General features: G+C 47.1%; 1 protein-coding gene and 1 non-coding gene across 5 annotated transcripts; one reads left to right on the top strand and one right to left on the bottom strand.

Annotated features, from left to right (window-relative positions):
- The first annotated feature begins 933 nt into the window (after window positions 1–933).
- TRNAR-ACG (transfer RNA arginine (anticodon ACG)) lies at window positions 934–1,006 on the top strand. The gene has a single exon. It is a non-coding gene; the product is annotated as a tRNA-Arg (tRNA).
- Window positions 1,007–4,599: 3,593 nt separating this feature from the next.
- LOC135911129 (kelch-like protein 10) lies at window positions 4,600–20,964 on the bottom strand. Of its 4 annotated transcripts, none has more exons than XM_065443257.1 (11): window positions 20,278–20,964; window positions 17,425–17,574; window positions 17,045–17,223; window positions 16,074–16,253; window positions 15,191–15,407; window positions 13,386–13,604; window positions 11,245–11,431; window positions 10,549–10,668; window positions 8,467–8,610; window positions 6,790–6,896; window positions 4,600–4,701 (listed from the first exon to the last, which is right to left on the bottom strand). In XM_065443257.1, the coding sequence occupies exons 1-10, from the start codon at window positions 20,947–20,949 to the stop codon at window positions 6,796–6,798; spliced, it is 2,169 nt and encodes a 722-aa protein (XP_065299329.1). In that variant the 5' UTR covers window positions 20,950–20,964; the 3' UTR covers window positions 4,600–4,701; window positions 6,790–6,795. The 4 variants fall into 4 exon arrangements, with proteins under 4 accessions (XP_065299329.1, XP_065299331.1, XP_065299332.1 ...); XM_065443259.1 differs by having other exon boundaries at window positions 8,471–8,610; XM_065443260.1 differs by lacking the exon at window positions 6,790–6,896.
- Window positions 20,965–26,929: the final 5,965 nt, after the last annotated feature.

Genomic DNA, 26,929 nt, shown 5'->3' with positions numbered 1-26,929 from the left:
CATTTGCGATCGCGAGTGTGCCAGATGCCTAGATAGGGATATTGGGTCTAACATGGGCTCCCCGCTGAGGCTTTATTTTTGTTGAAAAGTTGGTGGTGCTACCGTCGCCTTCATCTGAATGAGCGGCTCCGCGCTCCGGCTGGATGCTTGTCGCGTCGGATAAACTACCCTAGCTACATGGGGGTTTGACAGGAGTTTGCAGTTTGTTGCATTTAGTTTTAATACTCGGTGGCGGAAACACCGATTTTATTCCCCAGCGACATGTACTCTACAAAACGAAAAAAAAAAGAGCGATGGAAACGTTGCAGACGACGCAACAACGACGGCGCGTCGAGCAGACGACAGCTACTCAGCTCGTGAGCTCGTCTCAGCCAATGGGCACTGCGGAAACCGCCGGAGCTTCAAGATTAAGGCGATGGCAGCGCCGCCGCAATTTCGGCGTTTTTCGCATCACCCTCGGCGCTTGCCAAAACGTTCGCTAGACCTACTCCCCTATTCTAGTACGCTCTAACCATGCTCCAATCCGGATCCGGGCAATTGCGATTTGTGAATCGCGATCAGGCTGACGTCTGCGCCCTCTAGCACAGTTTTCTGAAAAACGCTAAAAACAAACAGTGAAGACAGTTCAATAACAAAACGTCTAAAAACCTTTTTGTCAGCAATATACTATGCCGTAAAATTGAAATGTTGTCCACGTTCAACTAATTTTGCAAATCTGAGTTTGTAGCCAAGACATTACGCAGTTCTTAGTGTTGCCGACGATAAACAGAAGATAGCTCGATCCGGATCGTTGGACCGTGTAGCAGCGACCAGTGCTGATTGCGATCAAAAAGTCCGACCCTGATCGGCCCCGACTGTAATCAGAAATATGCGTACGACATTCGTATTGCTTTCCAATTGGTATATATTGCTGTAAGCTAATTGTTGCCACGTGGGCCTGTGGCGCAACGGATAACGCGTCTGACTACGGATCAGAAGATTCCAGGTTCGAATCCTGGCAGGCTCGGAACTTTTTTTTTTCACCGGTGTACAACTAATTTTTTTTTTTATTTTCCTTCTGAACATATTTGAGTTTTGTGTACTTTTTTATATTACATATACGATGCACATACGGAAATGTAGGCGCATGAAATACTGCTCAGCTTTGTTTACCCACAAAATTTAGTGCTTGATGGCAATGCCCGGCGGTATTAGACTGTACAATATGAATTGGCACAAAAGCGTGGTTTCAACGAAGCTAGTATTAGGCGAGCGAACGGGACGTACAAGGCTTTACTTAGTGCGAGATTAAAAGAAACGCCCTGTATTATGTTCTCGAAAAGCCCGCGTACAGAACCAGAACGGGCTCCCAGGCATCCCTAATTGCCGCGGCGACTCGCGTCCAGCGCCGGTAACCCTGTCCTAATTTTTAAGACAGTTTTTATTAGTGGACCGGCTGTGTAATTGCAGTCTTTACAGTCCTTCGCCCGCGAACACTCATTGAGGAATGATATGCTTACGACGATCAGCCACAGAGCACCTATGTGATCAGCCAAGTGGCGAGGTAGCTGTTGAAGTGCGAGAGAGATGGCGCCACCGTCTACCACCACGGTATTCGCGGCGTCTGCTTCTGAACGTTATGGAGTCATAACAATAAATAATAAATAAATAGGAATAAATAATCTACAAGCTTTTGTAGCACCAGATTTATTTGTCCTGGATGGGCATTTCGTAAAATTTTATTGAAAATCAGCGATGATTGTTTCTTTGACTCCGTTAAATTTGGTTATATTTCGCTACTTTTGCAGTATTGGCGTTTAGAGATTCTATTACGAAATAAATACGTAGTTTAGCTGCATATACATACATACTTTTTAATTTGCGAGAGAGCTGTTGTTGTTGTTGTTGTTGTTGTAGCCTGTGATGCGTGTGGCGCCTACTCACGATGGGGGATTGGCCAAGAAAAGGGTGGATTATTCGAAATTATTATGGAGCATAAGTTTCCTAATAGCTATTGAAATAGCTTTTTTTGAAGATTGGTCCTAAATTTCTTCGCTTTCGTCACTTCAACTTAATGACCCCACAAAGCCACTGATTTCGGAGTCAGCGAGAGGCGCTTGCTCAAAAAGCTAAGTTCGGAAATTGAATATATACATATATATATATATATATATATATATATATATATATATATATATATATATATATATATATATATATATATATATATATATATATATATATATATAGACACTGTTGGCGACATAAGTCCGAATTTACTTGTACCAGTAGTCCCAATAGCGTAAAACTACTAATAATATTTTGTTTGGCGCTGTAGTGATAGGGCTTCAAAGTTGTAAATTCTACAAGTTGAGAAAGTTCTCTTCTGCACTTTTAGTGAATTTTAGTGAAACTTCGTGCGGCTTCTCGCAAAACAAAAGTTGATTCCTTTCTGCAGAGACATTACCCACCTCATATAGAATTTTCGCTGAAAACAAAAGATGGTCGGGAACCCCCTTTAAATCTGTCTCTGGAAAACGGGTGATTGTGAACACCATTATTCTTTTTCAAAATTACCCAGGTCACCAAGAAAAGAAACATTGCTTTGGACGGCTGTGTGAAAATACTCACTTACACGATATACATAGAAATTATTAATCGTGATTATTCGGTAACGATCAAATACTTCCTTTGTGTGAGAAACATGGCCCCTGTTTGTAACAACTCGTAGTAGTTTCTTTTTTAAGAGTAATAACTTATTTAGGTTCGTCTTACTAGTAGTTTCCCGCACAAGGTGTGCGTAATTAAGGTGCGGCAAAAACACTTACAATAATAATTTTTTGCATTCAGGGAAAATGTGTCTATAAAAACTCGGTACCTTACAAAGTTCCTTATCAAATGCAACCATATGACAATCTCGAGTAAAATTACTAGAAAAATGTACACTTAATGGTTTGAAAGTTGACAAAAAATACACTTCTAGAGCTAAATTTATATTTGGGAAACGAAACTACCGAGTTATTGGACTTGGTAAAGATACAAGCCATAATTTTCTAAACGACATCTACACGTTAAACGTTGTTCTTCGTCATATCTCAATTTCGGTTATTAGCAGGGTCTGTTGGCATCGTCTATGTCCTAAGTAAGTTCAAGTATTTTCCACAGTGTATTCATTTCTTTTTGAATGTTTAACAACTTTTCGTTTTTTATGAGTCTATATACTGCACGTTGTCACCTGTTATGACCAATTTCATTTATTGGAGTGTTACGCTTACGCACTTTGCCGACGCTGGATGTGCATTCTTTTGTGTGTTTTATTTTTTCATGCATTATGCTACAGTGTCACTTGTCGTGCAGGTGGGGTGTCATTTGCACGTGAGCATGGCGCTCATGTACACTGCGCAATTCATCACCGTGCAGTTGTGAAAGTGTGTCGTTGTCAAAGTGTGTCGCGTGCGGTCCTTAACGTCACTCGATGTGCATTTTTTTTTACTCTTTGCTATTGTTTTCTTCATTGCCTGGCATTACAATGCTACTGTACCATGCCGGTGGGGTGACCTGCACATCTGCGGCGTGGTAGCGCGCTTGATGCTGGCGCCTTCTTGGCGTGTTGACGACGGCAGCAATTTTTTTTATGTAATTACGGCGAGGTATTTGCCATGATAAAGAAACAGGTGGGATGATATTTATGCAGCCATTTTTATGCTGATACTGATATGGCCATGTTGAGGAAATTTGTACTTTCATTTTTCCTGCAATTCTGATACATCGTGTACGTAATGCATAACGTGCACTTCATGCATTTCTGCGTGCATCAATATATTCCAACGTAAATTGTACCCGTTTTATTATGTGGTTGTTGACTGCACTGCCATGTGTTACCATGTAAATGGTGTTGGGACCTTAGTAAGACCATTGCGACAGCTAGTCCTGGCTCTTCCTGTCAGAGGCGGAAAATCCGCCTCCATTCCACCCCCCTAAAATAGATGTAGCCGCCGTAAAAGCTGTTGCCGACGTTATAGGCAAGCACAACCGACGTCAGACGACGTTACACACAAGCACTACCACCACAATTGCCACGTACGTCACACGCGCACCTGGGCGGAATTGCGGCGCACATGTTCATTCATTTCTAGGCCCTCCGCCTAGCGCAAGTGCCTCATTGAACTAATTGAATTTCTCAAAGTAAAAAGCGTCAGAAAATTCGTAAAGTATGGCTTAGAACATGCTGACATAATAACACCGGATTGCAATTGGGATATACGAGAGAGCACGATTATGTTACGCGGAAGACTCGAACACAAAGCCTTCCAGCTGTCGTTTGTTTTAGCGTGAGCACGCCACGCAAAATCCCGTGCAATTAAAAGCTTACAACCTCGTCATATGATGCTTGTGGTGCGTAAACGAGCCTGGTGTACTGTTACCGGACTGTTACATGAAGCTGTTACCTGAGACTGTTAACCCCAGAATTTAATTCTTAAACTCATTAGACATTAGATACTAAATGCGCTGGTGTTTGTGTACGCCTACAACGAAAAGACAATTATGAGCTGGATTTCAAAATCTTCATGTCGCCTTCGTCCACCATAGTGGGAAGAAAAAAACTGCACCAGAGAGCCATTGAGTTTTGCCTCCTCAGAAGAGGCGAAGGTGTTTTGCAAGCAGAGCGATTCCTTTATTGAGGCGGCGGCGTTTGCGCTCAGTTGTCGCGCTCCGAATTACCTGCAAAGAAAAACAACGAGGACGTCTTAGTAATGAAGCACGTACCCAACTGCAGCAACAAAGAGAAGCTAACAATACAGCTCATTTTGCAGAATAGACGCGTGAAGGGATGGTAACTAAAGCAAGTGTGTTAGAGAGCTTTAGAAATAGTTTTGAATTGGAATACGCATATGGATTACTCAGTCCGTCTAGGTTCTGCTGGTGCTGAAGCGGCACTGTACGTACGAGCCTCCTGCGTCTTGCACTCCAAGAAAAGTTCGCACCCTCTGAGGTGTATCTTGTTTGCAAACAATAATCGTCATCTATCTTACGTGCCATTCCATTCTTTAACGGTGCGGGCTTAGTATACTTCCAGGTTACGAATGGAATGCGCGTCATCAGCGTGATAAAGCGTTCTTGACAGAAACGTAGCGAGGGCAGGTTTTACAAGAAGGGAAACGTAAGCAAGAAAGATGACAATAGTTGTTTAGGGACAAGATACTCGGCCCAAAGGCAGATATTGCAATTTACAAATTCTAATGGGTGAGACTGCAAGGCATATCCACTTGAAAAGAATTGTGTATATTGCACCAGTTACGAGATAGCATCTGTGAAATGTGCGTTAGAAAACGCCCTGTCGTTCCGCTTAGTTTCTTTACAAAACGTCGTTTTATGCATTGAAGCACAAAAGTAACGAGAATACCGATGCATTTATCCGCAAAGTGGCATTTATTGGCATCGCCTTTGAAACGGGGCGGCTTCATATAGTGACCCAGCCTGCTTGAGGTAAACATTTGCTTAATAGATACTGATTGGCTAGTTGGTGAGCCATGATATTGAAGCAGTGCACTTAAACGGACACTTCCACGCACACATGAAAAAGTACATACACAGGCGCCACTTAAACAGGTATGGTATACCCGCCTTTCATTCTAGCATTCTTTTTTAACTACATTGTACCACTACCTATGTCTGTAACGAGTCCGGTCGTATCCATCTCTTCTCTGCTTTAGGATCAGGATGTACTTAGTGGTCTCCGATTTGTGCTGCTGCATGCACATGCCTCATCTGGTTACGAACATTTGCTCCGCTATGTACTGGTCCTCAGCCAACCAGCTCGATCCTCAAATATCAAGATACTGCCCTTTGTGTTATCCTTACAGATTTTCCTTTCTAATTTCCTTCTTTCCGTTCTAGTAATTATCCATGGTTTGTTTTTTGTTTTTTTTTGTCTCTGTGATTTGACCTCACCTGGAGTCAGTAAAAAAAATACAGAAAGCAAGTATTAACGCTATATTTACGCCCGCGAATGGAAAGAAAACACCATGCGCTTACTTCAAGGGCTAAAAAAACAAAAAAAAAACTGACTAGGTTGTCTCGTGCACAGGTGAAGTTCCGGCTGGTCTTTCAAGCAGGATGTTGAGCCGCCATATTGTTGGGGCACCTAAGTAGCCTGCAATTCGACGCTGTCTTTGCGAAGCTTTCCTCTTTGCCGGCTCCATCAGTATTGGAACGAGACTTATGGTATCCGTGGTCCATATTGCTGTCTATTCAGTGCTATACTGCGAGTATTGGTACACACCCAATGACAGCACCTATTTGAAGGCCATGAACGCAGAAGGATGTCTGTCTGCTGGGCCACTGGGTATCGTTCACCGCCACTACCCGCCGTGGTGGCGTAGTCGCTATGGCGTTGGGCTATTAAGCCTGAGGGCGCGGAATCAAAGCCTGGCCACGGCTGCCGCATTTCGGTGGGGGTGAAATGCAAAAACGCAAGTGCACCGAGAATTAATATGGAGTCCGCCACTACGGTGCGCCTCATAAGCATGTAGTGGTTTTGGTGCGTAAAGCCACAGAATTTAGATTTTTCTTTCACCACTACGGCGGGGGCGTGAACTCTAGTGAATAAAGGCTGATTCTAGTACGACGCGAGTGGGCAGGCATTTTAGGAGCGTGCGTCTACAAGGTTCTGGATGAACGTTCCTAGAATTTGTCACCATCTGTAGTGCTGCCCGGAATTGTTTGTGGAGTTGATTCAGTTCGATTCTTGACATTTATATGCAATAAAGGCGCTGCATTGCGTGTAGCGGGAGCGCAGGCAAGCCTTACTCTTGATCAGAGCCGTCTCCGCCTAGCTATGGAAATTTGTCTCCTCTTGCGAACCGAGGTGGGCAGGAAGCTGTCAAGCAGCCGGGCCGATTTGCGGGAGAACCGGGCTAAAAAAGCAGGCACAGTCAAGAAGCGAACAAGGAGGGTCAGCGGACGGCAGAAGTAGTGTCTACCGTGCCTCCTCCTCCGCCCTCCGAGGCATCGACTTCATTTTACTTTTTTTTTTTCCTTCGAATAATCTGACGAAATGTACGGAAAGACAGCAGCCCCAAAAGCCGGGCATACCTTTCAATTTGTATTGTCTGTCCAATACGTGGCCTCCTTTTTTGCCCGGTTTTTCAATCGCAGCAAGCCGCTGCAGACCAGAGCGTGCCGCTACCAAATTTAAAGGTACCAGTGACGCCATGTATGGCAGGTGGTGCCACTTAATTGCCTGTGGAAGTATTGGAGTCTTGGTCTGTCAGGCCACGTGATAAAATATTTAAATATGGTCGTTACGAGTGTCCTTTTGAAACAGCCCATTCAAATATATTAAAATGTTACGTGTTGTCAGCCTAACGCACTGCATTGCGGGACCGTGGCAGCCCAAGGTCTTTGATCCATGGTACATTTAACAGATGGCGCCACTCGCGTTACCAAATATGCCGGAAGCCTTCGCATTCACGGTTCTCTGGTCTGTACAGCCGCTGTTTAAAGACCGTGGTGAAGAGGAGTTTGTCCTGCGACTTCTTGCATCAGGTCTTCGTAGCTGTATCTGCCGAAGTGAGTACGGTGTCAAGCGCAATGTTCAGTATGCCTAATAAAAGTAGTACTAACCTCTCCCCCTCGCCACCTGCTGACGGAGAGGAAGTTTAATCATCAGCGACGCGTTCGTCCGCCTCAAACCACGGGCTTCAAAGCAGCGAATTACTCTGCTAACGAGGCCAAATCTTTTTGACATTTGACTCTACTGACCAATCATTGCTTAATACGGGTCAGCGTGCGCACAGGCATGCCTTTACAGTGGGAGGGGGAGGAGGCTTAGTAGGACACAAACGACCCTTGATGACGTTAATTCTCAGTTCACTCCTACACAGTAAAACAGCGTTTCGTCCGATGTTTCAAATTATTCATACTCATTCATACAATCGAACAGGAGCGCACGTCTTCTGTTGACCACAGCGGTGCTGGCCTCTTCTACATGTGCTAGAAAAGCGATGCACGTTTGGCGAATGGCGCGAGGAAAAGTTCTAAGAGACCATGCGGAGCGGGAAGCTCGCGCTACTACCAAAATTCCAATTGCACAGTCGATAAGTTTTATATTCGTTCCGCGACTTGAAACACTGTTCACAAACCGGTCAATCATGTTGGCTCGCCGCCATGTTTTTGGTGTTCTTGGCCGGCTAAAGGTTTTCAGTCCGAGCTAACGTCGCGGTCGTGCGTTGCTGCAAAAACATTGCCGTGCACGGAACGAACTTTATGACATGTATTGCGTGTGCCCAATCACACCACGTGTACAAGGAAGCTTTCGGAAATAAGTTTCGAGGATAGTATGCATTTCTGAATTCGACACTAGACTAAGCATTTGGTTCGTGCCATGAGGTTCCAACTGGGTTGGATCTCGAGTTCGATCCAACAACCGCCGTGCGAAAGCTCAGCGCTAGCGCTCGCTCGTTCCAAAGTTATCTCGAATCTCACCTACAACAGAGAACTCCCTGGAGTTCGGAAGGTTAACGGCCACGCAGGCTCCGAGGGCGCTCCGATTGATGTTCATGTCGGTGACCCGCCGCCAGCCGTTCGTTTTGGAGTCGTAGCATTCCACGAACGGCACAGTCGTTGTTCCTGCGGATGAATTAATGAATGAGCGAGCCAGCGAGCGAGCGGACGAAGAAGCTAGTACTGTAAGTTTTATACTAGCGCCGTAAGACTAGCTTCTGGTAATGATTCAAATTTGTGTAATCACTAGTGTTTTGTGGTACTATCAACAGCATGCAGTAAGTAAAATCTCATATTTTTTGTGTCCCAGCTCTGATGCTAGAACGTTAGTATGTAATATGAAGTAATCATTCGAATGCTTCTGTCATGGGTATAATGAGCAACATGGGGTGTGAATGCCTTCGGTGACAATTTAGTCAAGCTCGGCTACATTATATGCCCCTCTTCTTAGCAGTGGTTAATCGTGGATAACCTGCCTTGGTCGCTTAGTGGCTTTGGTGTTGCGCTGCTAAGCACGAGGTCGCGGGATCAAATTCCGGCCACGGTGGCCGAATTCCTATGGGGGCGAAATGCAAGAATGCCCGTGGTACTTAGATTTCAAGTGCACGTTAAAGAACCTTAGGTGGCCAAGTTAATCCGGAGTCCCTCACTACGGCGTGCCTCATAATCAGATCGTGGTTTTGGCACGTAAAATGCCATAATTTTTTTTTAATCGTGGATCGTTTTGGCTACTCTGCAAAATTTCGTGGCTATTTTTTTAGTGATCTTCATCGACGTTAAGTATCATGAGCATTTAGGTGCTTGGTCGTACTACACAGAATGCATCGCATTGCAACGCAGTGCGCGTTGATTCAGGTAGCCGTTGTATTTACGATGCAATAAAACTGTTCCAGCGGAGCACCTTGTCAAGCTGACGGCTTGTTTGTGCGTATAGAGAAGAGGTTATGTCTACTGGTAGATAGTATTAGTGGGTTAAAGCTGCCAACGGTGGCTGCTATGATCAAATTATGTGCAACAGTGAAGCTATATCATGCATGGTTAGCACCTTGTTCACATTAGAAACGATAATCCCATCCGCCATTAGTTAGTCAAATATGTAGCGTCGAAAAGAGCACTAGCGAAATTGGAATGGAATGTATCGCCTAAAAATCGGAAGGAGTCACAGAAGCGGGCTCCACCTCACAATAACTCTTAGTGTGGCAAAGCCAGCTCTACAGAGCGCTATTTAGCGAGCAACGCACGCATGCGAGGACATCATTTTAGGAGCATCGGATCGGAAAATCGCCTCTAAAAATAGCTTTTGTTATCCGAACGAGCATCACAGGATAGGCGCAGAGCAAGGCGTCAGACACCGTAACAACACCGCAGTGTGAGGCCTCTGGTCTCTCCACATAGGCAAGATGCGCGCCAGCTGACTACGATATGTTGAATTATGCTGTACATTAAGCGAACGATATCACATGCATCGACGTGTAAACGGTACATGTTCGTCACTAATTCTATACAGAAAAGTTTGGTGGTTTGTAATACGATATATATCCACTGAGGTGGCTTAGCGGCTACAGTGAGTTTGCTGCTAAGCACGGGATCCCTGGTTTGATTGCCCGCTGCCACAGCTGCGTTCTGATGATGGCGGAACAAAAACGCCGTGCAAATACATTTTAGTCAACATTGTTCAACTCGCAAGTGGTCAAAGCTAATCCGATGTTTCCCCTTCTGCAGCGTCCGTCATAGCCCGAGTGTAGGTTTGAGTTCCCATCAATAGTCGTATGTACGTAACATTCTATTTTATTGCACGCCGTGGTAGGCCAGGACGCATTATACACCTAACAATAACCTTTCTTGGTTCCTCATGTAGCATGTTTTTTGTAGTCTGAGCTGCACGTGGTTGATTATAAATTCATAATTAAAATGACTGAGAGCAACGAAAGGGCAGGATATGGCTTCACTTGCAACAAACTTTCCTGCCCTGTGGTTACGGGATGCCCTTTGGCGTCTTTTTCCACCGTAGCATGTATAAACCAACTAGCCCTTTCAACAAGTAGCGTTTAACAGCACTCTGACCGTTGAATCCGCCGATGGCGAAGAGCAGGTCGTCGAGCACGGCGACTGCAAAGTTGCTCCTCGGCGTGTGCATGTTGGGCAGCTCGAGCCAGCGGTCTCTCAGAAGGTCGTACTTCTCTCCTGGGAGCACAGAATCGAGCATAGAACGTCTCGATGCACAAGCACGCACATGTATCGAGATAGCTTTGACTTTCACTAAAATGCTTGCTGATTTCCTTAAAATATTGTGAGGGGAAACTTCCGGTGAATAAAGAAGAAAAAAAAATCCGAGCCTCGTTTTCAAGCCAGAACAGTAAACATACATTGGCGGCGGCCCACACTTGCCCTTTTACTTACCGCGTATGAATTACCCACATTGCTTTATGACGAAGTAGAGAAATAACATAAACAAGACTGAATCAGCGCCGTGATTGTTACTTGCCTATCAACCAAGTACGTTTTTTCTCTCTACACAGGTTGAAATATAGAACTTCTGGTTACGCGCAATCAAGTCAAAGTACCGACGTCCTGCTTATCAGCTATGTCTTCACCCCTTCATTGCTTTCAATGTTGAGTTTGCTGGCGCTAGACTAGTGATCTGTGAAACATTTACGACTACGTGCCAACCGCCCATCCCAAAGCTTTTTCACCCAAAGGTTGTGAGGGAATTGAGAATCCATATTCAGTGCAGGATGTTGATGTGGGTGCGTGGTGTACCCGTCGAAAGCCTGTTCGTTCCGTTGAAGCCCCCGAGCACGTAGACGGTGTCCTGGTAGTTGATGACCCGGACTCCGCTACGAGGCACGGTCATGGCCCGGATGTAGGTCCACACGTTCACCTTGGGGTCGTAGAACTCGGCCGTGTTCAGCACTTGCTGCCCGGTAAACCCTCCTACTATGTACACCTGTGGCAGTGAAAGGAGGAAATGTGTGTATTGAGTTTCCATAACGTCTCGGAAACTTAATTTAACATACACGTTTTCACGAGCAAGCATTGCTTTGCTCACTTTTGCGTACAACACGTTGTTTAGAGAGAACGGAGCTACAGGGTCATGAAATTGTTGCATTTTCGAACTAGTATTCTACTTGAGCAATCTGAGGTTGTTAGGGTCTTCTATTGTTTTTCTTTACTCAAAGCCTTGTCCCGATGATGCTGAGAACTCCTTGTGTGTTTCCAGAGGCCATCTGCTAATATCGCCTGGCGAAACAAACATTCTTCGGATATATTGAGTGAATGGTTTGGGCATAAACAAACCGTTTAACGGCAACTATAGCTGGCACAAAACGGCTTTTGTTTATTAAAGCTATGCTCAACTTATGCACGCAGCAAGGCTGTATACTTAATCACTTTGTTACGTAATCAAAAAATGAAGCTTTAGCAGGTCACACTGTACATGTTCTAGGGCCGTAAGCGAAGGGCCAATAGGTTGACACAACTCATTGAACTTTTCAACACAGGTGTGACGTCGTCACCTAGTGACTATATTCAAGGTCATCATGGTGCCCGGCCGCCAAGTCGTGAAGACGAGAACTGTACGTGCGTGCGCTTACTGAAATTCGACCTCATTATGTTATTTAAGCGCTGCATTACCGCGCTGACGCCGAGTGAAATCGATACCCCTGAAAGCTATGTTGCTCCGTCAGTAGCAACATTTGCTCGTTAATTCCGCGTAATTAATGAAAAGTACAGGAAGCACATTTTCTCCATAACTGGGCATTGGAGTCGCTGCTTTGTTCGCGTCTCGATTGACTCCTTCGGTGACATCTGCGCGCCAACGTCATGACGATTATTATGATTATTTTTCTTGGCGCGCCGTTCAAAACGAGGCGGTGGCTAATAGCCACCTAGTCTGGTCGAGATAATCAGATTTTACCACATCTACTGCAGTCTATCATTTTGTATATCTCTCCTCGGTGTTTTCTATCTTCATTAAAACCTATTTCTTATATTGTACAATTATCTATGCCCATAATGACCAGCCCCTATCGATATCTTCCCAACTTTTTTCTCCCCCGTATACTGTGTGCGTCTGTTGCTTATTTCGGTCGCTGACCAGTGAATGCGCTCGTCCGCTTTGAACCCGAGCGTGACGTTGTATAGAACATTCTATCGATCAAGCCCCTCATCTGCAATTACGCTCCTATGTCACGTGGCTTTCACGCTCATCCCCTTGACATGACCCACTCTTTCACCGGCAGCTTCGCGCTGATGGCAGGCGACCACGTGACTCAGCCACTGCTCCAATATATCGCCGCAATCGAGCCGGGAGCACCACCGGCAACCTGGACCCTACAGGAGCGGGCCGAGTCGGCTTGTCTGGCTGGAATTGGCCTGTCGAGTTTATGTAAACGTTATAGCCGATAGGGTTTAGCGAGCGTCGAGTCGGGCTAAGCCTGCATAGGGTAGGTTGACCCTGCCCTACCCATTGAAGTGCACACGCAAATGCGGGCGGGTAGTCTGTCCGCTGCCAGCGGTGATTAACCGGATGCGTTTCCTTATCTCTGGCAGGCTGTTACAACAGTCTCGATCCGTCAGGTACGTGAAGCAATATTCTTGGGCTAGTTGGTTTTGCATAGCTGAACAAGTAACTTAGCGCAATAAAAGACACAAACACAAGAAAAGGGAGGGAGACAAAGCGCTTCTCTTTGTCCCCCTTTCTTACGTCTTTGTCTTTTATTGCGCTAAGTTACTTGCTCAGCGTCACGTGCCAGTTCACGTAAGCGCTGTCGAGTCGAGCTGCCTGAGCGCGACTCGACCCACTCCTGTCGAGTGCATGTAAACGTGGCCAGTCTTTCGCCGGCAAAAAAAAAAAAAGAGAGAGAGAGAACTAGAAAGGAAATCGGTGCACGTGTGCGCACCTTGGAGTCGACGACCGTGGCGCAGGCGTCCGAGCGCTGGTCGTTCATGTCGGCGATGAGCGACCACGTGTTGGTCGTCGGGTCGTATCGCTCGGCCGTGTTGGTGCGCCGATCGCCGTCGTAGCCGCCGAGCGCGTAGATTTTGCCGTCGAGCACCGCCACGCTGACGTAGCACCGGGCCACGTGCATGCACGCCCGCTCCGTCCAGCGGTGCAGGAGCTGCAGCGACGGGGGTCACAGAACCAGGTCCCTCTCTCTTTCTCTCTCACCCTTCTTCGCGGACACACGACGCCTGCAGGACAGGGACGCCAATGCGGCTCGGTTTCTCGCTTTCATTGTCTCTCACTTACTCACTCTAAGAAAAAAATATGGCACGCGTTTTTTTTTTTTTCGAGTGCGCTTTTTGTCACGCGGCAATAATCGTCGTCGTAGTAATAAAGTGCACTTCCTTCCAAAGGTTTGTTGTACAGGTTGCTTTCCTTTCAGTACGAAGTCACGTCATCGTGTGGATTTTGTTCTAGACACGAGTTCAATGTGGCTTGTTACGCTATTCTGCATCTTCACAGCCAATCAATCAATCAATCGACAGATTGATTGATTGATTGATTGATTGATTGATTGATTGATTGATTGATTGATTGATTGATTGATTTTATTCTTCACGCGTAAGTGCTATTGACAGGAAAGCAGCCGGTATACAAGAGCATGAACGGAGGTGCACGCTAGAACTCTGACGATCATTGTCGCGTGGCTAGAGCACACATAAAAAAAAGTGCCGAATTTTTTTCTTTAGAGTGTTATGCCGAGTCGAGCGACGGAGTCGAACAACGTGTGTGCCGTGCAACATCGCGAGCCCGACAACGTGACACCAATGGCGAGCCGCAGTACAGCTTCCCAGAGACACGCTGTATCTCCTGGAAGACGCGTCATGGGAACGCTGTGTCACCATGACACGTGTTAAAGTATCCGCGACTTCGTTTGAACAAACATACGAGGCGTGACACGTGCAACAAGGTCCCACGTGCACACGGTATCGTGTTCCACGCGTCGATGGAAGTTCGTGCCCCCTGTTTTGTGCCTACATTACTTTCCACCACCAGATGATGTGGTGTTGCGCCTAACTCTCTGTCCGTCGCTGACTCAGCATAGAAGTGATGCCGCCGAATTAGCGTCCCTGCTCTGAGGTACCGATTTTTATCGCAGATGTCCATCGAGATACCCATACGTTGCGCTCAGCGAGATGTTGCACGAGACAACTGTTGTAGTTAAAAACAACTTCGCGCGTAGAAATGTGAAACAGCAAAGCAACCGAAAGGTCACGCAGGCGGCACATTGCGCAAGTCGTTCAAGCAACAAGAGTATGATATTGACACCAGCTCTAATGGTCACCTGTATAAGACGCATGGATCGACGTCATCGAGGTCTTCACAGTCATCACGGTGAAAAGTCACGCTTTAGCTCGACTCGCTTATTTTCATCAGTGCTTATGGAAGCTGGTGTTACGAGCTTACTCCCTATACTCAAGAGCGCCACCATGCGGAAGGAGCTATGCGGTCACTAACGTCTAAAGTTGCACCCCTCGTTGAACGAGATATAAAGACTTTGTGTTGGATACGACAGGTCACCTAAGTCGTACCTCCGTGGAGTCTTAGGTACTGAATCCTAGTGAATATTACCGTGGAATTCGGATTACCGTGGTATCTTGCACCATGCTCTTTATTTTTTTTAAACAGCTTGGCTAAAGTTAGCTGTGACATACGGTTTAGTGTGAATGGCGGTGGTCTGTACTGCCCGTGTACACGTACTGGGTTGAAACAGCGGACGCAATTGAAGCATTGAGAGCCGTCAAAGCCGCCAATCATGTAGATGAGACCGTCCAGCGCGACAAGTCCGTGGTAGGCCCGAGGCATGATGTCCCTGTCGTTGGGAAATATCAGCCACCGATTGGCGCGGCAGTCGTAAGACTCGACGAGGTTCGTCGCGCTGCCATTGCTCCATCCACCGATCACGAACAGAACGTCCCTGTAAGGCATTTCGTTACTGCAATTACTGGTAGAGCAGCGACGAATGTGTCAACGGGCTTATACCGACATCATCCTAGTTGGTATTCATTCGCACTCTAAGCGCTGGCGCGAAATAGGAGGAAGAAACATCGCTGTTATTTAGAGCTGTTTTGGAAGAGTTCAAAACATATTTACTTCCTGAATAGGCCATCATGCGATTTTATTCACTCTTTCCAGTCCTATATAAAGTGTTATTAGTTGGTGAATACTACTGGTTTGAGAGCTTAGATGGATATCAGCACTCGTACTAATCAGGCGTGTTCATACCCAAGATCATGAACGGGTTAATGTAATTACAAGAAGTCACGTTCACCAGCTCTAGCACGCTGTTCGTGGGATTTGGGCGCGCAGAGAAAACAGCACTTCCATTTTTCCCGACAGTCCGACGAGTGTCTTTTGAGTTCGACTGTTATCAGCTCATCATAAAGACACCTTGTGCGATAACGGTTTACCTAAGTAGTCCCTGTGTTGGTACATAAAACATCTTCACATCATCGAGCGGCCTTAGTATCACCCATCTAGTAGATTGACTGTTTGATGGAAATCATCGGCGACGGCTCCTGACGTCCAGAAATAGTAATTAACTTTACTAGCGGTAGTCTTATGTACGCGGAGAAGCGCTTGCCTTGGAATCCTGGGCCTTAGCATGGGATGCGTGAGGTTGATCATTCTTGGGCCTTCGTGAAGCTCAAGTTGCTCCAGAAGTCCATGGACTGGCTCAAGTACAGCGCGGCAGTCGACGTCATCAAGCATGGGATGCGGAAAGACTTCCTCTTGAAGAAATGATACCTTGCAGAGCCCGAATCTGTTACACAAAGTGAGTTTGAGAGCACCGAACTTCAGAAACAATAGGTGACGTTCAAAACGTGTCGTCTATGACGTGTTTCCGGCTCCACAATTGCTTCCGGCGCATGCAATTAGAAAAACGCTAGTTTTCCAGATCTGTTTCGGTTAGTCGGTGGCAACCATCCCTGGTGCGTGGATTTGGACACTATAACAGGCTTGCATGCCTGTTATTATAGGCAAGTTCAGGGACCTTAATTAAGAAGCCTTTTTGTGTGTCGGAACCTTTCGCAAGACCGCACACAGGGAGTTCCCAATAACGAAACACGTACCAAAGCGCCTGCCATTGAAAAGAAATAAAAGTTAATTCGTAAATTTAAAAAATCCAACGCTTGTCCGACTTCTGACGCAAGAGTTGCGCAGGGAGTAAAATTTGGGGCGTAAAAAGGAAGCTATGCTACAAGTTTGCCTTCTTATTAAAAAAAAATTGAGTAATCTTAATACTACTCTTTCCCAATCCTCAATTTGGCGCTTGCGAATGACAATGATGCACACCTGCCTGTTGTTTCGTCGCACGTTTTGTTTAACATCAAGGGCTGAATTCACGAACCTTTTCGTTCTTAAATGCTATTTGCCAGTAGCTGGCGGCCTTCGTTAATACTATGCCCAGCATCAGAACTGGCCGCAGAATGCTCTTGCGAACAATTTTATATATAGCTTAACGACTTTCTTGCGAATTCGGGCCCGGATTCATTCACCAATTGAATTGAGACGCGATTCAAAGCGTATATGCGCGGAAAACCCGTCAGTTACCTTATAGCGCTGAGAAGGCTTGGCAGGAAGCGATGCCTGTTAGAGGCATCAGCTGAAGTCCACTTTATAGCCGCCGAAAATGCTTTGCCTTCATCGGCAAGGTTGAGCTCGTCAGAGCTTAGCAGAGCCTTGAGATCATCATAGGAGATGCGGTCAAAATCTTGGTTTATCTTTGCGACCTGTTGGGGAAATGGCATCCGGTTGTTATTCACGCCTTAAGTTTGCGGATATTTCACCGAGTTGAAAAAATAATGAGAAAATAAATGTACACGTTGCCTCGGGGCCTACACACGAATTCATAAAATGGTTGCGCTTTATGAAACCAAGATCTTGAGTAGACGGGCTTGCTGTTTATTTTGTTGTTCTTATTTCAAACGTACCTCAATGAAATTCCCAGAGATAAAATTTACGGCCATGTCGACGAGGCTGGGGTGCTTGTGTTCCCTGGCGAACTCCAATATGCGAACGCAATTGGCTACGCTGATGTCTTTGGAAAGGAACTCGTGGCATTTTTGAACAATTCTTTCAATCTGCAATAAAAAAAAGAAAGGTTGTGGTGAAAATAGAATCTTGGATAACTTTTGAGTGAGTACTTCGTCATGAACATTAATGCTGCCTGTGTTCGAAAGAATATCTGAAATTACCTGGGGTCGCAGCGTTCTTATTCACCTTCATCTCACATTTTGAGATGTTTGTTAACGATGGAGTAAGGCTGTGACTGCACGGGTGACGCAAGGCTGTCTGCTTACAAATGAAAGTAAACGGCAGAGCCGAGCAGGAATGTCAGCTTTACAGAGACGTAAGCTGGCTCGCCCAGTGTGCAAAAGAGCTTGTCGCGTTTTAGTGTGATTAGCATTCTTTGAATACTTCACGCACTTTCTGGTGTCTTCTATCGAGCTACGTTTCTAGCCGTTTTCCTGCCGGCTTGGGTCACTGCGTAGTCCAAGGACTAATGAACATCGTGATTTTGTGCTGAGAAAAGCGGGTTACGAAGCCATCGGACCAACTTGGTTCACTGGGTATGTGTCGCTCTTCAATGCCAAAACAAAAATATTTAAGGAATTTCTCTGCTGCTTGGGCGGAATCGAATTTGCGTCATATAGATGCAAACTTGCCCCACGCGCGGATTTCGCGGCGCCGCCGCTAGATGACGCAGCATGTCCAGTGGGAATGTGAGAGAGGAGCCCGGCTACATACGCGCCTCGAACATGACAAGTTTCGGTGGTGGCAATACGCGGTGTGCCGCTACGTTTCTTCAATACTAATCACATTAATGCCGAAATGCCAAGTGAGGCGGGCTTCTACTGGAGTAGTTTTTACTAATAGTGCACTTATTTTTCGACCATTTACGTAATCACACTAATTGTTTCACGTGCCATTGTAGTTGCACTGTTAAACAATCGCAACACGAAGGGAAGAACACAGGACGAGCTCTGTCTTAACCACTGAAGTTCATTAGGAACAGCGTATGAGGAGAAACACCACCTGTACGCTCACACCAATAAGTGGCGTCATGGAATATGTCAGCAAGCAGCGCTGGGTATCGCAGCCTAATAAGGATACTGGCGGTTCAGATACGCAATCATGCTGCTTTTGTATATGGAAGGCTTCTACAATTTCGCGCGCTTTTTATCGCGCCATAGCAATCATATGGCCACTCCAGGCAATTGTTTTATTGTCGCCGTCACCGTAATGCTACGAGATTATGTCGCGCCCCGTGTGCTGTGGACGCGAGGGAAAGTGCGCGAGGGTGAGCGGAGAAAGATCGTCGCCTAATTGATGCGCGCTGTCTTCTCGCGCGCCCAGTGTTGAAAGTTATAGTGAATCGGGAAGCGAATGTTTACTGCAATTTAAACGGCCGATAAAATTACGAAACTTACTTCTTGTATCTATAGTTGACCAACACTTTGCTATCGCTGTCAATGTTTCGTCTCTGCGACTCTTTCTTTTTTTCTTTTTTGTCTTGGTGCTTAATTGATGAAGATTTTGGTTCGATTGAAGAAATGCTTGCTAACAATGTGCATTACTACGTGCTCAGTGATGGGAGGCAGGTGTTTCTGATTGTTGTGCTGACGTAGACGCTCGTTTTTTTACGCAGTTGCCAGTCTGCCCAATGAACGCTTTTGTGCAAGAGAGTGGGACCTGGTAAACGACGCAAGATACAGAAGGGTTTCGCTGCCTAACAACTTCAGTTCTTAGCGCTCGTTCTGGGTCGTTCACCTCGTGTTGCTGCCGTCTTCTGCGCTGATTTAAACTATGCGCTCGTTTTAACTAGAGTGTAAGCTTCTGCCTTACTGCAAAGGGAGTTGATTAGTGTTGGACAATTTTTAGCACCACTTAGGTTGGCTATACCAGACAATTCTGCGCCAGAAGATGAATAAAAGTACGCTAACGGTAATTTTGGCTAGGCTACATAGGGACAGTTGTCTAACACACACAGCTATGCACCAGATATGTGGCAATATAAATCAGCCAAACGTACCAGTAAGTTGTACAAAACGTTACGTAGAACTTCAGTGTGATTTAGCCCAGAATACCGCGTTCTGCTCTGCCGTGGCGTGAGCTACGCATAATGAAATTGCCGTTGTAGAAAGCAAGCTAAATTTCAGTGCCACGAACCGGCCATAGTGAAGAAAGCAAATAATGTCGAAAAGCATTTCGACCATTAAGTTCTGCAACCGGTTAACCGCAACAAATTAGGTTATGCATACTTGCAGAACAGAGCGCTGCGAAGACGCGGACTAAAAAAGAAACATGTACGACGGACAAGGCGCTCACATGCAGTCGCTAACGTACACGTTACCTTCATTTTTAAATAAATACAAGAAAGAACATATCATTGCGAGCCTCACCCATAATCAAACATGAAGGTACTTGGTAAATAGGAATAACTGGATCTTACATAATGTTTCTGTTTTGCACATTGTTTACTGTGTGTGTGTCATGCATTGAAACTGTCATGCATTGAAATTTCATGCGCAATAATTGCACATTAGGCACGTTGATGACACCGTGATTTCTTTTCTCTCTTAGTGCAGTGTAACTTGATGTATTATATAGGATGTATTATGTCGTACGACATACGACTGGTAGATGTACTGAATGCAGGCTTTATGTTGTATGCCAATAGTTGACGTGCCGCTTGCGTGTGAGGGCCTCCAGGTACACAGCTCCTCGCCCGGATTTCTACCCCTCGACAAACTTGTTGGGAAACGGAGCATTTCGCACTTCACCTGGAACCGCTGCGCCGCCAGGAGCATGCTGAGCACGTTGTCGCTGTTGAGCGACACCTTGTTGGTGTAGACGTACTCGAGCAGGGCGGCCATGACGTCACCGCGCACCCCGTCCACGGGGTACTTGCGCGCCTCATCGCCGGCGCTCGCCGCCGGCGCAGCGGACTGCCCCTGCTTCGTCGTCGCTATGGCGGCGCCCGTCTCTTCCCCAGGCGCGAGCGCTGCTGCCGCCGGCACCCCTGGTGCGGCGGCGGCGTTGATCGTACCGGCCGGGCCCAGCTGGTTTCCCCCCGGTGACGGCTCCCGGAACAGCGGGCAGGCGGCGTACAGGAGCACCTGGTGCACCGGGAACCGGCTGCCATCGTCGCTGCAGACGACCTCGGCGTCGGTGAACACCCGTCGCCGCCGGAGGTCGTCCAGCACGCTGAGCATGCCCTGCGAGTACACGTCGGCCATCCCATGCAGGCTCTGCCACGCTGCCGCTAGGACGCCGGCATGGTCCGCTGGAACGCGCCCCCCCGGGAACCGACCCACCGAGGAAGCCTGCGCTGGGGCCACGGTTCCTCGCGCGCGCTGCTGCTGGTGGCCCCCTGGCGGTTGTTGCCACCCCTTCTTGGAGCCGCTGCACTTCCTTTTTCTCCTCGTCCTTTGGCTGGTCGTGCCGTCCCGCATCCCGTGGGCTTCATCTTCGTCGCTGCGGCGTCTCGCACGCGCTTCGAGCCTGGTGGCAGCTACGAGGACCTTTGTTTACGCGCCGCCCTTCTTTTCCTTCTTTTCCCTTCTTTTCCAGATCGATTGCGGCTAACCGGCACTCTTTGTCTTTGAGGCACTCACCCGCAACAAGAACGCCATCCCCTATGTGGTGCTTGAAGAAGCCTCCTGTGTACCTTGCTGTTCCAGGAATAGTGAAGAAAGCTAGCCTGCCCACCGCGGCTCTCAAGCAGACCACATTGGAACTTCTACATTTTTCATATGCTAACCGAATTCATGTTTACACGGATGGTTCCGTGTCCGAAAATTCTACGGGCGCCGTTGTTCTACCATCTCAATCGGTCGTCATCAAGTTCAAAACTTCTCACGTAACGACATCTACAGGTTCTGAACTGGCCGCTCTTCGCGCTGCTGTCGAATACATTGAAAAAGAACCGCCCAACAAATGGGCAATATTTTGTGACTCGAAAGCAGCCCTCCAGAGCTTGCGAAGCTTACGACGTGGCAATTATGAACAGCTGGTGTCACAAATCAACGAAACCTGCCATTGCGCATCTGAACGAGGACATGACATCATATTTCAGTGGCTGCCGGGACACTGTGGCATCGTTGGTAATCACCTCGCCGATGACGCTGCCCGACGTGCCCAGGCTGGCTCACCGACAGTCCTTATACCTTTATCCAGAGTCGACGCTGCAAGAGAGCTTCGCAGTCTTGCTCGTGCAATCACATTAGGTTGCTGGCATACACCACAGAACTCTAAGTGTCGTTTACACAGTCTCGACCCATCACTAAAACTTACATTACCAGCGAACCTTCCACGACGTGACGCAACACTGCTGTGTCGGCTGTGGGTAGGAGTAGCATTCACCAACTCCTACAGCTACCGCATTGGAATGGCGGATTCACCAATGTGCGCTAAGTGCAAGTGTGAAGAGACCATCAGCCACCTTCTGTGCCACTGTTCTCGCTTCGATAATCAACGTGAGACTCTCCAGTGTGCATTAAATAGACTGGATGACAGGCCATTCACGGAAGCGAAGATCTTGGGAGCCTGGCCTCACAGCTCATTGGCCCAAAAAGCAGTTAGAGCGCTTTTTCGCTACCTTAAGGCGACGGACTTGAGTGCCCGACTATAGACAGCCTACACTTAAGTTCTCTCTCTTTCTCTTTCACTCCCCATTCCCCTCCCCACGCGTAGGGTAGCAAACTGGACTCAGTCTAGTTAACCTCCCTGCCTTTCCGTCTTCCCTTCTCTCTCTCTCTATCTCTCTCTTCTTTTCCTGGGTTGTAATCGTTCATGTGACGGGAACGGATACATAATAACAGGGGGAAAAGATCCTAGCATTGTTCGCACATGGGAGATAAGTGACGACTCAACTGGAACTGTTGAGGCCTTTTTCTTCCGTCTCGGTGGTATAGGTACACAGCTCGCCCCTTTGCTCCGCGGGCATGAAATTATCCCAAGCCCAACTTAGGGTGAAGGCATATGGCGCATGGGGGAAGAGGTACAGGCATTTAGTCTCCTGCGACACACACACCAGTATATAACTGGTCGCCCAGGCATATATAGTCATCTTGCGTGCCTCCTATATTCAGTATCTGTCCTTGGGTATAGTGTGCCTTAAGGGCCTCTCATCAGGCCCTTATGAACTTATGAACTTATGAAGTTGGTACGCGCCACCTAGGAAACGCTTCACCGCGGAAAATTTTCAAATTGTTTCATTATTTGAAGAGACAGGAGCAATAAATGTCGCGTCGCCATGCTGCTAGAAATCGAGCTTCATTGCCAACATATACACTCTCTCCCCCTCTGCCTCCACGATCGTCCGCAAGCAACATTCATTCATTGATTTGTGCCGTATACGGGGACCGCGCCCAGTTTACGTCATGAGCTCTTTCTTTCTTTCTATTTAAGGCGAATAGCTTTCTTTGGTTCTTTCGCCCGTTTCAGTGGTTGGTCGGTGGACGAACTCGATCGGCAAAGAAAAAGTTCGTTCGTTTGTTTTTTCCTTCGCGCTATTAGCATGCATTGACAATTATCGTCAATGGCTTTCTGCGCATTTTTCTTACTTTCTTACGCCTTACGTAGAGGCGTTTATGGGTGTGACCTTGACTCGCTGGATGTAATCTGGGCTCCCCAGAGGGGAAGAGCGCGGGGACATGCGTTTGAAATTTGTCGCGGTTTGATCGTTTGCAGACACGATCGTTGGCGCGTGTCTGCAAACACACAAGCGCGTCACCGCGCTTGTGTGTTTGAAGTGCCCAAAGCAGGTGAGAGGTCCTTTAATACCACGTCTCTCGACAGCATCGAGGCACCCCATAGCCATGGTCCGAGAAAAGCGCACTCCGACAGCGGTCGCCTGCCGACGCTGATTAAGAAACCGTCCAGATCACAGTGCCCGTCTCTCCGACGCATATATGCTGGGCAATTACATAGTATGGGTTCCATCGTTTCAGGCGTCTCTGGCAGTGTTCGCAATCAGGGATATTCGACCGGCCGATGAAGCGTGCGTATCCAGACGAATCCTGCGTAGTAAAGATGCTTAACTCTATCCGCGTATACCTTGGCGGACATACGGCATTTCCCATCTGGATAGAATATATAGATGTAGGCGTCTGCGAATGTTGTCAGAATGAGTCGCGTAGATCATTGTAAGGTCGCACATGAGTGACGTGGTAAGCGAGTTTGTATCAGGTCGCGATTATGTGCCAATCCGCACTTTATGAGAGGCAGCTGGAGAAATCCAGTCTTGCCTCAGTGTCACTGTGTTCATTGCCAATCACTCCACAGTAACCTGACACCCACCGATGCGTGATGATGTGGCCACTTCTCTGTGCACTGTCGTGAAACTCTGCGATTTCTAGCACCATGCAGGATGCAATAGGGTCCTCCCTTCAAAAAGCACACGACTGCCTGCAACGCTGATTTGCATTACAGAACACCGTCCATTTTTGAGGCACCTGAGCGGTCATAAAACGGACATCCTCCCATATTGCATCCAGTTCTGCCGCCGCAGATGCCGACCTGTGGTCCAATCGAAATTGCCTGGTAATGTGCCAAGTTGCGCGGAATCGCAAACGCAGCCATTGTGGCACATTGTGTGACCGAACCAATCACTATATAGTAGCAGAGACCCGCTGTATACGTGTAAATATATGGGCCACTGTGAGCTGTTTACATCAATAAAATAAGCGAGAGACTTTTTTTTCGTAATTCCAGGTATTTGAAGCTTCGCTATATAGCGGTCTCGGCATTGTCCAGGGAGGTGTTTCGGTGATGTCAAGTGCGTGGAAGCTTGCGGCCTGTATGACAACCACAGACATGTAACTGCTTTTGATAAGTCGCTGCACGGGCTGATTCTTGGGAGTGATTGTGATCGAGTGTATGGTCAGCAGGCGAAGGTCGGCGCTGGTACGCAGGACATACGTCGTTGAGTCGGCCCGTGCTTCTGCTACATAGTGCGCCTGGTTCACAGCGCGGCATGAAATTGAATTAGCTGAATGTTTGTGCTGGTTGCGCTGGCGACTCGCGAAACGTGGGCGGATGACGACGTAAACCGACATCGACGCACTCGACGGTGCACGCATTTCGCCATCGTCGTGTTGTCAGGGCTCGTCACGCTTTTGCCGCTTGCGCTTTCAGTTAGTTAGCGAATAGCCTATGCCGACCGCAGAAATTGCTGACGTCGGTAATGATGTCTGATGATGGCAGCACAGATTGTCGTCGACATGCTTTTGGTAGACGGCATGACAGTTTGACAATGACGCTTCCGGCGGCGCGATGGCGGTAGTCTAATTAACGGCTCGCCTTTTTAAGGAGTAAGGTATCCAGTTCGGCAATGATTATTGCTGGGAAAAAGCCTGCCAAAAATATAGAAGTTAATGCTATCTGGCTGAGGTCACGGGAAACAAAAAAGAATAAAAATGGGTGGCTTTTTCAAACGCGTAGTCGAGTAAAGTTTCAAGTATCCCATTTTGTCAAAGTAAGCCCCTACTCCAACTCGCAAGTCTCGTCTTTTCTGGCCACTCTTAAAGCGTAAATATTGTAAAACTAAAATAGCGCAATACGCTGGACAGATAGCAAGACGAAACAACAAAATTTTATTCTTGCCAATGGGACATCAACTGGCCTGCGCTTCTGCACCACTGGAATGCAAATGCAGAAAAGTCAACGCGGATTCGTAGAAATGCCGGAGTGGTGGTAACGGCACGCCATCAAAACAAAGGGCCCTTTATAAAGAATGGTGACTTTCGCAGACCACCTAGCTACCGGAAAATGTGAACAAGCTTAATGTTCAGCCACCACGAAGGTTTATATATATTTCAAATCAATACACCCCTGAGAACTTGGCGATCAAAGCAATATTGTAGTCCTGAAACAGTTGCTGCGCTCCTTTTCCGGAATGTTGTCTCTAGGTCAACGCAACTAATTAAAATAAATTTCTTGAAAGCATGTCAATTGATTGCAATAAAGATTTTAGTCCACGCCGAGTACAGTTGTTTATGTTTACAATTTGCTTTAATTCTTATTTGTCCGGCCCTCGATACCGTAAATGGTTGCCAATCCGGCCCCCTGGACAAACAGTTGCAAGACTCCTGGTGTAGACGGAGAAATGTGAAATGACATAAGTATGCCGAATCTTTATTGGATTGGAACGAAAGAAGCGCCTTCGTCCAGCGGTTACACGGCATCTTTGTAAGTGTTCCTTCTACAGAAGTGCTTGTATGTGTGTGTCCACTCGGTTGTTTCTCTTGAGGAATATGTGCACCGTTTTGGCCGTGCGTCAGCGTGCAAGAATGGAACGTGTTCGTGGCTTTGCGTATTCAATGCTCTTTGGATATATATACGCTGTAGTTTCTTTCTGTCTTGCTTTTCTTTTTATTTTATTAATTCTTTTTGTTGTTTTGCATTTTCTGATCGGCGAGGACCGCCTACGCTTGTCGTCAAGTGCTTTGAACTACCCCTGCAAGTTTTCTTCCCTGGTGATTTAGCAAATGTTTCCGTTGCTGTGACCTGGGTAGTGTTCATTTGCTGCGTCAATGCCTTTCGGTGTAGATATGTGTACCAATACAGATCTTGAAGGCCGTATTTTTGCAGGCTGCGCGCGGCGGAAGCGCTCGCTTACGCCGACGACGACGACGACGCGCGCCGCAGGTACTAATAAAATCTACGCCCCGGCCAACGTAACGTTGGCACCAGCTACCATCCAGCGACAGTTCTCTCTGGAATGAAAGCATATCTCGAAGGCCATGGGCGGGGTATGCTCAAGAAAACATTGCGTCTAGCCGTGTTTTTGGCTTTCAAATGGCTTTTGGCGCATGTAGTTCGCAAAAACATAGCCTTCGAGATTTTTTTTTTTTTATCCGTAGAAAACATATGCTGGGAAGAAATTTAGACATTGCCTATTTGGGAGCCAAAATATGCGTCACGGCTACCACGTTCTCAATAACACGGCAACCACAGAGTAGAGAGACTGTAGATAGATTTCGGGCTCCTGCAATCGCTACCGCGGCTTTCGGGTAACAAAAGTATGGCCTTCGAGACCCGCTTTTATTACTTTGAGAAAACCGTCGTTAGGGGCGCTGGGAGTGAAATCTGGACACCGATCTGCATAAATTCAGTGAGGCAGTGCTCGTTGCCTTTCAACCCTGCCTTTCAACTTATATAAAACCAAGAGCTCGGTGGCGCAACCCATAGAGTTTCCTACAAAATTCTATGGCGCAACCCGCTGCCTTGTTCCTAAGGGGGCGTTCATAACATCCATCCACTTATCCATCCTTCTGGATAGGTGGATGGACGTTATGAGAGTACCTATAGAGCTTCTCACTATATTATTGTTATAGAGAGAAACTCTATGGTGGAGGCAGCATAGAGGTTAAAACTCTATGGGTGGCAGCGGCGGCCGTAAAGTAAAGCCGCCGGCGCGTTGATAGCGCC

This window comes from Dermacentor albipictus, chromosome 9 (genome assembly GCF_038994185.2).
Source record: "Dermacentor albipictus isolate Rhodes 1998 colony chromosome 9, USDA_Dalb.pri_finalv2, whole genome shotgun sequence".
Taxonomy (NCBI): domain Eukaryota; kingdom Metazoa; phylum Arthropoda; class Arachnida; order Ixodida; family Ixodidae; genus Dermacentor; species Dermacentor albipictus.
Note: the sequence above shows the minus strand (reverse complement) of the source record. Positions and strands in the feature narration are given on the sequence as shown.

Coding starts and splice junctions, on each gene's coding strand:
- LOC135911129 (XM_065443257.1), bottom strand. CDS start 20,949: ATGCGGGACGGCACGACCAGCCAAAGGACGAGGAGAAAAAGGAAGTGC. Junction 13,605..15,190: donor GCGTCCGCTGTTTCAACCCA/GTACGTGTACAC, acceptor CCGTCGCTGCAG/CTCCTGCACCGCTGGACGGA. Junction 11,432..13,385: donor CCACGGTCGTCGACTCCAAG/GTGCGCACACGT, acceptor TCACTGCCACAG/GTGTACATAGTAGGAGGGTT.